Consider the following 10,946-nt stretch of genomic DNA (forward strand, 5'->3'; position numbering starts at 1 on the left):
TTCACTTTTAGTAAACATTTGTTTTTGCTGCTTCAAACCTTCTTTCATTCGTCCATATCAAAAGTCCGTGGATGCAGCCACGACATCCTTCTAGTCTTTTGAGTTGTTAAAACGAGACAAAGTAAATAAAAAGATCATTTCCTGCGGCTGCATCCTCACAATGACGACAGATATTTAACACTTTGTGGTCCACATCTGATGCTCCGCCGGCTGCCGGAACAAGTAGAAATCAGATTCTGTGTTAAATCCTCCTCATTGGCTACGATGTGCGCAGGCTGTAGCAGTGGAGGTAACTTATTCACTATGTTGTAACACACAAAAAAAGCGCAAGACTTTGTACTAATTTCCAAATAAAGAGGCTTTGATACCACAACAGTCTGTCTGTCTACTGGATTTATTTAATTATTTTTTTACAATAATGAACGATTAGTGAAAGTTTACCAGAAGAACGTTTTGGAATAGTCTAACTTTATTTAAGATATTTACAGTGTTACAGATGAAGAAAAAAAAAAATCAACTTGGTTAGGACGTGCTGATTCGTAGCTCCTGCCTGCAACTCGCCATGCAGCCATTATTCCAGGTCAACAAACCGATCACAGAAGGGAGCGGCCGAAGAAACAACCATCACACCCTGTGGAAAAGTGGAGGGGGCTATGAAAGTGAAGTGCATGCTGGGATTTTGTTTTTTTTGGGGGGCCCAGATGTGGCGCTGGGAGTGCAGAAACATCTAGAAAGAAAAGCAGCAAAGAGCGACAGGAGGAGTGAAGGAATACAGACAAGTGCATAGCGATCTGGTCCCAGAAGCCACCAGTGATGGAAGGAGTGTGTTTGTGTCTCAGGTATCACCCCTCCCCCCCACCACTAAAGCAAACTTCAAAACTGAACCCCTACCGTCTGCCACCAGGCACGTCTTGGTAATCAACACCGCTAAAATGTCTCAAACTGTCGGGATTCAGTGCTTTAGTTTTTCTTCTTTAAAAAGCAGGATTAGAACGAGCTACAGGCCTCCGCTGACGCCTGGTGGTAAAGTGAGAGTGGCGGCGGGCTCAGCGCTTGCCGAGGCTCCACAGCGGGTCCAGGCTACTGAGCGGGTCGTCGCCTTCCTCCCCTCGAGTCCCGTGGAGACCCTTACCCTCGGCCGGCTGCAGGAAGCTCTGCTTGGTCACCCGCTGCTTCCCCTTGCCCCCTCCCTCCATGGAGAAGGCCTCGGGCGTCAGTGCAGCCAGCAGCTCCAGGGACGAGGGAGCCGAGGCCGAGGAGGCCGAGGAGGCCGGAGGCGGGCTGACGACATCGGGCGTGAGGTCTGGGACCTCCTGGTGGTCGGCTGCCGGTGGCGTGGAGGGGGAGACCGCGTCCAGACCGTTGGGCGGCGGTGGAGGAGAGTGGGTAGGGGAGATGAGAGGCGGGCTGAAAGAGGAGGGAGGCTGGAGGTCTGTGGAGGGGACGGGCTCCTGGAGCGGCTGGACGTCACCCAGCGAGTCCAGCACGGCGTCGACCGGCCCAGAGGGGGCCTCCATGGCGGGGTCTGTGGCGCTGGGAGGCCGGATGCTGAGCTTGGCGATGGTAGCTTGGATGGAGCTGATGGGCATGTCACCACCGAGGACGATGTCCTGCTGGGACTCCTGTCTGGAGTAAGGCTGCAGAGAGACAGGTTCAGATACAAATAAACTAATAATACTAACTAATAATGCTAATAAACTAACTAATAATAGTAATAAACTAACTAATAATGCTAATAAACTTTTATTTCCACTAGAAATAAGAGGAGTACCTCGTCTGACCACAACTCGTAGAAGTCCTTTGGAACAATCAGGTGAGCAAAATGTAAGATAATACAACATTAACACTAAAGTGAGAATGATTGAAGCTACCGGGGAATAACTCAAAGAGTTCACTAGAGGAACAACTCTACTCCTTTCTGACAGCGGACATTTTGAATACAAAGACTTGTAAATAATAAACACTGTAGAGCCACATTAAACTAAATTACAACATTAAAAAAAAAACATAACATGAACCATAACCAGAAAGTTTGAGTTAAATTTGCAAGAACGAAAAACATTTGCTGGTACCAGATCCTTATCCACAATATTTGACCATCTGGTGTTGTGAACCGAGTTGTGAGTGTTGTCAGACCTTTGTGGCTGCAGAGCTGGTGTTCTTGCTGCAGGTGGCGGTCGTGATGCCGTGTCTCTGAAGGACCAGCTCAGCGTGCTTCAACACGGCCTCATAGCAGAACTTCAGGTGGAGCTGGAGACGGACGCAAGAGAGAATATTCAAATATGTCTTCACTCCGAGTACGTAATCCTGCTATTATTACAGTGCCTGGTGAGTTTTAAAGCCAGAGTGTGATTTATAAATAAATGTAAACAATAACCATCTGCTCCAGCCATCAGCCTATGATATGAATGGAAATACAGAGTTTCTGCAGTATGTTGAGGTCGGTGTGTCTGACCTTCTCCTGCAGCATGTTCTTCCTCTGTTGTCTCATCTTCTTCACCAGCAATGGAAGGTCTGGGATCCCGTTTCCCGCCTCCAGCTCCTGCAGCGCGGCGTACAGCAGGCAGAAGACGCCGGTGCGTCCGACGCCCGAGCTGAGGCAGACAAAGAGGACAGACGCTGATTATTTAGCAACACTATTTACATACATGCATATATTGTTTTCAGGTGCTATTTAGGCATCATTTCGCAATCTGACACACACACACACACACACACACACACACACACACCTGCAGTGCACCACGACAGGTGTGTGTAAGGGCCTCTGGTGGAGGTAGTGTCCGTGAACCTCCTGGATGAATCGCAGCAGGTTGCTCTTGCTGTCAGGAAGACCCCTGATGAAAAATATAAATAAACGATGACTCTCGAATAATGAATCCCAAAAACAAACTGTACACACAATCAGAGCCGTGTGTGTGTGTGTGTGTTTTTCTATAGAAACTAAAAATAAGTGTCTCACAGCTCCGGCCAGGAGGTGAACTGGAGATGGACGACGGTGCGCTTCAGGCTCTGGTCGCGGTACTGCAGGCTGATCATGCGCTCCACGTGCGTGGGCGTCGTCTTCTGCGTGGTGAGGCTGAGCGTGATTGGTCCCTGAGCGAGCTGCTGGCCGCGCTCCGTCGGGAAGTAGTGCGCGACTTTTCCCTGAGAGAGATCGAGGAGACGACGTTAAAACACGCAGACGGCAACAAGAGGATAGGAGACGGATGAGGAAATGACTTTTACAGGGTGCTTCTATAGAACAATAAACTAGACGAGCTGAATATCAATAGATATCCACGAAACTAAATGTTTCAGCAAGTCTAAATATCATTAATAATAGAAAGAAAATAACCCTCTTTATTATAAATACTTGTTTTAATCACTTCCATGTTAATCCCTGCACAGACTAAACTTAACTCCGTACCTTTTCCAGCTCCTGCTCTGAAACCAGCATGACTATCAGTGACACCTTCTGCTCGTACACCATCAGCCAGAAGTCCGCCGCTGTGCCGGTGAGCGGAGCCTGCGTGGCAATAAGGCGAGGGCAGTACGGCGACAAGTCTTCCACATAGCTGGCGTTGATGTAGTCGTCTTTGCCCGATTGCAGCACCACGCGGTTGAGGTCATAGGGCATGACGTCCTGGTGACGGTTCTTCATGGTGTAGCAGCGGGCGATGGCGATGGACAGTTGGCGGGCGTCCTTCTCCTGCTGGTCCTGTAGCTCTTTCCAGCGGGCGTCTAGCACCGACAGGCCACCCTCGCTCTCCGAGGGGTGCTCCAGAGAATCCACCCGGGCTCTGTAACGCTCCAGTTCGCCGTGAAGACGGGCGACGCGCTCCGGCGCTTGGTATGGGTCACCCTGGATCAGCAGAACTCCCTGGGAGCTCTTCTTGCGACGCTCCCCATCCTGCGGGTCAGCCTTGGTGGGTTGGAGGACATTGGTGGGGGCCTTGGGGCCTCCTGGTTGGCTCTCGGGGCTCGAAGAGAGGAGGTCATCTGTGCTTGAGTTCTGGCGCTGAAACAACGATGTGGAGGGAGAGACAGCGGAGGGGGAGGGAAGAGTGGGAGGAGCTGCACCTCCAGGGGCAGGAGGTGGCGTGGGTCTCTGCTGGGGGTTCAGACTCAGAGAAGTAGGACCTGGAGAGGGAGATGGGGAGGGGGAAGGCGAAGGGGAAGGATGGACAGCGTTGGGTGGTTGAGCCGCTGGAGGACCTCCAGGAGCCGGCTGGATCATGTGCTGTGCGGTGGGGACGTGTGGAGCACTTGGAGGCACATTAGCTCCTGGAGCTGAAGGATACATAGTGGAGGGCTGCGGGTGGGTCATGGGAAGAGGAGCCTGAGGTTGTTGGGGAGCTGCAGGCTGTGGAGCCAGAGGCTGCTGAGGCATCATGGGAGCCCCTCCAGGGTAGCACACCCCCCCAGAATGAGGGGGCCGAGTCTGGGGCTGGACGGGAATCCGCATGGGCTGTTGGGGCATGTTTGGTATCGGAGGCTGTCCGGGATGGGGGTGATGTTGTGGAGGTAGTGCACTGGGAGGCATCTGTGGCATTGGGCCCCTTGGCAGGTGGACCTGAGGACCGGGGGCCATGTGAGCTTGTGAGGCTGGAGGCATCTGAGGCCGCAGGGTCGGGTGAATGGGATGACTTGTAGGAGGCATGTAGTTCTGAGAGACTGGTGGCATTGGCTGACTTGCGGGGGGCATTTGTGCTCTGGGACCACCTGGTATCTGCATCTGTGGGTGGGGCGGAATGTGCTGGGCATTAGGGGGCATTGAGATTTGTTGATGTTGTGGCATCATGTGCTGGTGAGGGAGTCCAGGGGGCATCTGTTGGTGGGGATGGGGCAGGTAGGGCTGAGACACAGGGGGTGCTGGCTGAGAAGTTGGGGGCATGTGTGGATGTACATGCTGAGGTGGCATCTGGCCATGAGGTGGCCTCTGCATGGAGCCTGGAATCATCTGAGGGTGATGCTGGGGTGCATAGCCCGGTGCAGTCTGGTAGCCTTGGGGGAGCTGGGGCTGGGGCTGATAGCCATTTTGTTGATGTGGCTGCAGCTGCCCCGGGAACGCCTGCTGGTAATGGGGAGGAACGCCAGGCTGAGGGGGCATATATCCATGATGGTAGCCTTGCTGAGCCTGGAGATGAGGGTGAGGACCAGGCATAGCCCTTGGCCCAGGCTGGTACCCCTGAGGCAGTGGATGCCCGATGGGCTGAGGGTACGGCTGTTTCTGCTGCTGTGGTTGCGGTGGTGGGCCTTGAACGGGCATTCCTGGTCGGGGCATAAACTGGGGGTAGGCCCCCATCTGTGGGGGTACATTGTAGCCAGTAGAGGCTGCAGGAGGGACATGGTGGTGTTGTGGTGCCGGGGCGTAGCTGGGGATAGGGGCCTGGATGTTATCCACGATGGTGGTAGAAGGCCGGACTGGGGTCGGGGCTACAAGGCCAGGTTGGGGGGCTTGAGGATGGGGTGGCCGATAACCTGACGGAGGCATCTGTGCAGTCATCTGAGGGAGGGGTCCGTGTGGCAGAGGTCCAGAAGTAGGAAACTGAGCGATCCGCGCCAGGAGCTCTGGAGGAGGCAGGTTGGCAGGGAAGCGAGCAAGACCAGCAGCTGGAGCACCAGGCCAAGGCAGAGAGCCAGCGGTAGGGGGCATGAAGGCTTCGGGACCGGGAAGACGAGCAGCAGAGCAGGGGAAAGAGGACATGTCAGGGGGGAGGCTGCGGAGCTCTTCGGGTAGGTCACCCCCCAAGGCCAAGATGGCTGCACTCAGCTGGGCCAACTCTGTATCATCCAGGCTGGAGCCGGCCGAGTCGACATCCGAAGCCTTTGGCTTCAGGGAGGGCTTGGCTGCCGTTGGTCGTGCTGGGGGCTTCTTCTGGATCTCTCTGAGGAGGAGACAAACAAACGGAGAGTATCGGTAAATGAAGGATCTGACAGTACAAAACCAGATCCTCGTTGCGAGAGTAATCCACCACAACTCAAAATACAGGTTTCTTGTATTTCAGATTTCAAAACTTTCAAGAACCTCACTCCTGCAATTAAAACTCTATCGTTATAAATGTGTGCCTCACTTTTCCAAGGCGGGCTTCCTCTCCTCGGCCCTGGTCTGACACAGGGTCTTCGCTCTCTCCAGCAGACGGGATGCTTTGGCCTCCAGGTCGTCGTAGAACTCCTTCCCCTCCTGAGACTTCTTCATCAGGTCCTCGTAGGCTTCGTAGGAGCCCACCAGTCCCTGGACGGTGCCGTTCCACTGCTGCTCCGTCTGGCTCAGGCCCTTACGGACCGAGGCGTACTGGACGTTGGCCTCCGTCAGGGCCTTCAGGATGTTCTCCTGAGCTGCCAGGTTCTGTTCGATGTACACCTTCACCTGCTCGTACTTCTTCAGCTGCTCCTCAAATATACGCTGAAAGGACGCCGGTTAGTTAGAGGTGTCTGTGTAATGCTTTTTCAAAAAGACTTACTATACTTCAGCCACAAGCGGACACAAAACCTACTGGCTCTGGTGCAATTTTAAGCTCTCTTCCTTGAAGTTACAATCTGCATTGTCTTTAGGGAGTCACAGGTCAGCCACATACCCTCATGTCTGCCCTCTCTGTGGTGACGAGGGTGGAGGTGATGTCGTCCTGCTGGATTAGGTCGCGGAGTTGATTCTCCAAAGAGCTTCTCTGTTCCCTCATTTCCTGCACCTTCCCCAGGATCCGCTTCATACACTGCAGCCCTGCTACTTCCTCTGCACACACGCACAGAATACGACTTTCATCAAACCTTCATTCAACTAAATTAGGCTACTGTGCTAAACCTTCTACGTCACACACACACCCTCACCTTCGCTGAGCTGGGGCCGGGGCAGGGCCTCCTTCAGACTCTCCAGTGGCCCCCCCAGCAGACGCAGGTTGCTGATGTGCAGGTGCATGGCCCGGTGGAGCTCCGTGTTGGTAAAACTGGCCTTCTCGTGGGCCTCCATGTACTTCTCCAGGTCCCTGCGGATCTCAGCCAGAGCCTGGGCCTGCGCTGCCGGGTGCACCTCGCCCGCAGCGGGGCCGCCCACCTCCTGGAGGGCTCGCCTGCTGGCCTCGTCCACCTCTAGGACGTCTCTTATCTCCTTCAGCGAAGACTCCACGTCGGTGAAGACGCCCGAGAGCCCTACGGAGGCAAGAAAATGTGACAGGCGTTATTTACCCTGAAGCTGCAGAGAACACACAAACAATCATAAAGAATATGGCAAAAAAAACAAAACAAGACTTAGAATAAGTTCTCCCAGTTTGGAATGTGAGTTTACAGTATATTCAGCAGCTTAGATTTATACACATTACATTAAAAATGTATGCATATGATTCATGTAATTGTCAAAACAAATATAACGTTAAAGTTATTCTCAAAATAGTCAAGGTTTTTCTTCAGAACGTCAGTTTGTTAATTTGTTTTCGCTAATTAGGAACAACTAGATCATAAATCAAGACTTTTTGTTCAGTCAAAGTGTGCGTGTGTGTGTGTGTGTGTGTGTGTGTGTGCGTGCGTGTGTGTGTGTGTGTGTGTGCTCACTGACCCTGCATGGACTGGATGAGGCTCTTGACTGTGTCGGGTCGGACACTGAGAGCAGCACACTTCTCCATCAGGACCGGAGGGATGTGGCTGTACATGTCCAGGTTGTCCACCGACTCCGGCTCCAAGCCCAGAGAGTCCATGAACTGCCTGCAGGAGGAGACGAGACCAGTCAGCTCGTACCGACACAGTGAGGTCTGGTTTCAAACATAATAATAATTCTGTTCCTTTCAGTAAATCTCTTTTACTTTTGAGGATGAAAAAGGTACAAACATCTGGAAAACAATGGATTCTTAAAGCAAGATGTCCAATGATCATCCTCTTTTTATTGACATTTTATATTTAATTTATATTCATCTCCTTGATCTTCAACAAACTTTTATAGACCAATCCAATTCTAAATCTAGAAACTATTCAGTTGGAGTCCTAAAATGCACTTAAATTGAAAAAAGCTGATTTAGAATTTCAATGCCAAAGTTATGAATGATGCTTCGAACTATTCGGTACAGCCACACACATTTTAGCTCATTTATTTTGCAGAAAAGCTCCTTATGCTCGCTCACACACACTCACACACACACTCACTCTAGTGTTTCATTCCTGCTCTCGATCTTGATCATGACGTCCCTCAGCAGCTTGGCCTTCTCCTCACTGGAAAAAGAAAACATAACCGCAGACATCAGCAAACTAAACTCACTCTTCTTCACTTGTCTAATACTTGGCGTCCACTGAAGGTGCCAACCTGTACAGCGAGGAGGCTTCATGGGCGGCCATTGGCACCAACTTGGCGAACAGGTCTGGTCCAGTAACACTGGGGTCTGTGGGGTTGACTGGTAGAGCTTTCACCAGTGGGGCACCTTGGGAGGACACGGAGCAGCTGGTTTTACTGGCATCACAGTAACACATGAGCTCGACTTTATAGAGAATCGATCAACCGAACACGAGGGATCAAAATCAATAGCAGGAGAGCTACAGCCTCTCTCGTTTGTCCTCTTAACAACAGCCAGCCAGTTTGAGAACCAATGATAGCATTTTGGATAAAAGGTAAGATCTTAAATTAGTGAAACCTGCTGAGTCACATAGCTGCACAAACCAGTAGCACACCCAGTTAAATAAATCCATAGACACACAACATACATACATACATGCAACAAACTACATCCATATGCAAATGCTGCTTTGCATGCACACGGTGATAAAGACGGTGCAGGAGAACCCACTGAAGCTTCTTCCTGTTACCTTTCACTGAGGCCAGAGTCTCCAGAGAAGGAACCGTCTCGTGATAGATGAAGTCATTGTCCTTTTTGGCTGAATTAAACCTGCGGGTGAAAAAGACAACGTTCTAACTATAACTGTATTTCTGCAGGTTCTGATTTTGAAGTAAGACACCAGTGAAATAACAAAAATGACAAGTGACACAAGAGTTATTGCTCACTTTCCCCCGATAACATCCATGGTGAACCTCAAGGCGTCTTGCACGCTGTCAGGTTGTCCCTGGTTGTACCAAGAAAACACAGAGGAGTTGGTTTACAAAACTAAAGACGGGCTTGCGGTGCCACTGAAATCATCTAATCGTGTGATGCTGGGTAACATTCTACCTTTGCCAGCTTGATGGCTTCGGTGAGCTTGTCCAGAGAGCTCTGCAGGTACGCCAACTGATGGAAACAGAACATTTAGGTGAGCAACAGGAGGACACGCAGGGGAGAGGAAAACTGGAGTGAGATAGAGAATACATCGAGACATTTAGCAAGAGGGAAGGCAGCTTACTAAGACTGTAAAACTAGCTTACAGAAGCTTCATTTCACGAAGAAAGATGTCAACCGTGTTGGTTGTAATGTCTGTAAAATACTTATTCCTAGGAAGGGTGGAAACACCAGCAATAAGAGGAAACATCCTTCTACGCAACATGGGCTTAAATTCCAGGAATGCCATTTATTAGTCACTCTATGTACGAGTGCCGCTGCTGCCCAACCGAGCAGCACGTCCTTCATCCAGTGTTACAAAAATGAAGAAAGATTGTTTATTTTATCAATTTTAAAGTTATTAAAGTTTTATATTTGTTTTCCAAGTTATGTCCTTTAAAGAAAAGGAGCCTTGTAATTCATTCTAACGTGTTGAAGTGTTATTAGGCAGACCTTCTACACTGGGTTAAACTCAGATAATGAAACTTGTGTACTTTTTTTCCCCCACACAGAAAATTGATCAGGAATCGATAAGAGAACCGATAAAGAACCGGACCTGGAAGCAGAATCGATAACGGCATTGGTGTCAATATGTCAATTTCAATCCCTAATTGTGAACCAAAACAAAAGTGAATTTGCTGCAGCTTTTGTGACAAGTGGAGCTAAAGTATTTCTGTGCTGCTGTGAGATGAAATAGTGGTCTCGTTGAGCGTGATACACAGTGTTGAGGCTTTACAGACAGAAAACTGCTGGAAAATTAGCAGATTTCTTTCTGTATTTCTTGCAGAAACTAGTATACGTTTTGAATTACTTGCAAGATCTCGCAAAGTATTGCAAGAAACGGTTTAATTCCCAGAGAGACGGTTAATTTCGGTCTGGAACAATGCTGTGATCAGCAGCACATCGACAGTGGAAGGAAAAAACAAATCCTAATTTGGAAATTTGGTCCTACCCGCTCTCCATACTTCTGCTGCTCCTCGGCCTGTTTCCCCATGTGAAGCTGTGAAGAGAACAAACTAAACTGTTACTAAATAATCAAATGACAACACACAGACACGTTCATACACACACACACACACACACACACACACACACACACACTTGTCTCTCTCTCTATCTCTCTCTCTCTCTCTCATTAGACTCACATGTGCAATAGAAGCAAAGTAGTAGATCTTCATCTGGACCAGTTTCTTCCAGTCTTTCTGAATCTTTCCCAGCATGGACACCGTCTCAGAGTTTTCCAGCGCCCTGCAGGCCTCTTTATAGTAATCCACCACCTGCAGCACCACATCCACTTATAAACCGCCAACATTGGAATCATTGATTGACATGATGCGATATAATTAAATGAGATTCATATCTAATGGTAAGAAGCTGACCTGAGCGCTGATGCGAGCCACCAGAAAGCTCTTCCTGTTGTCCAACATGGACTTCTCCAGAAGACACTCCTGAGCCTGACCCTGAGAGGCAGATACACACAGGTGGATGAGACATGTTTCTACGTGTGTGTGTGTGTGTGTGTGTGTCACCTACCAGCATGAGGTTGATGCTGAGGTTAAGGATCTGGTGGCTCATGTCCACACTGAAGTTGTGGCTGAAATGGTCTCTCAGGTAGGAGAAAGCCCCCGCCGAGCACTGGAAGTGCGTACACGACACCTTCATCCCCTGGACAGCAGAGAGTCAGTGGGACTGTGTGTGTGTGTGTGTGTGTGTGTGTGTGTGTGTGTGTGTGTGTGT

The 10,946-nt window shown here is 50.2% G+C and overlaps 1 protein-coding gene across 1 annotated transcript in view; it reads right to left on the reverse strand.

The window, feature by feature from the left end:
• Window positions 1–378: 378 nt before the first annotated feature.
• Window positions 379–10,946, reverse strand: part of ptpn23a (protein tyrosine phosphatase, non-receptor type 23, a) — a 14,615-nt gene continuing 4,047 nt past the window's right edge. The window contains exons 6-24 of the mRNA XM_031867486.1: window positions 10,743–10,874; window positions 10,589–10,669; window positions 10,355–10,486; window positions 10,162–10,209; window positions 9,126–9,182; window positions 8,963–9,021; window positions 8,767–8,846; window positions 8,270–8,384; window positions 8,113–8,178; window positions 7,532–7,677; window positions 6,811–7,128; window positions 6,561–6,715; window positions 6,057–6,388; window positions 3,410–5,870; window positions 2,963–3,147; window positions 2,733–2,837; window positions 2,456–2,594; window positions 2,137–2,250; window positions 379–1,637 (exon numbers count right to left, since the gene is read on the reverse strand). Coding sequence (XP_031723346.1) covers window positions 1,047–1,637; window positions 2,137–2,250; window positions 2,456–2,594; window positions 2,733–2,837; window positions 2,963–3,147; window positions 3,410–5,870; window positions 6,057–6,388; window positions 6,561–6,715; window positions 6,811–7,128; window positions 7,532–7,677; window positions 8,113–8,178; window positions 8,270–8,384; window positions 8,767–8,846; window positions 8,963–9,021; window positions 9,126–9,182; window positions 10,162–10,209; window positions 10,355–10,486; window positions 10,589–10,669; window positions 10,743–10,874 — 5,316 coding nt within the window. The 3' untranslated portion in view covers window positions 379–1,046. The remainder of the gene's footprint in view (window positions 1,638–2,136; window positions 2,251–2,455; window positions 2,595–2,732; window positions 2,838–2,962; window positions 3,148–3,409; window positions 5,871–6,056; window positions 6,389–6,560; window positions 6,716–6,810; window positions 7,129–7,531; window positions 7,678–8,112; window positions 8,179–8,269; window positions 8,385–8,766; window positions 8,847–8,962; window positions 9,022–9,125; window positions 9,183–10,161; window positions 10,210–10,354; window positions 10,487–10,588; window positions 10,670–10,742; window positions 10,875–10,946) is intronic.

This window comes from Anarrhichthys ocellatus, unplaced genomic scaffold (genome assembly GCF_004355925.1).
Source record: "Anarrhichthys ocellatus isolate YVR2014 unplaced genomic scaffold, GSC_Weel_1.0 scaffold39, whole genome shotgun sequence".
NCBI classification, from domain to species: Eukaryota; Metazoa; Chordata; class Actinopteri; order Perciformes; family Anarhichadidae; genus Anarrhichthys; species Anarrhichthys ocellatus.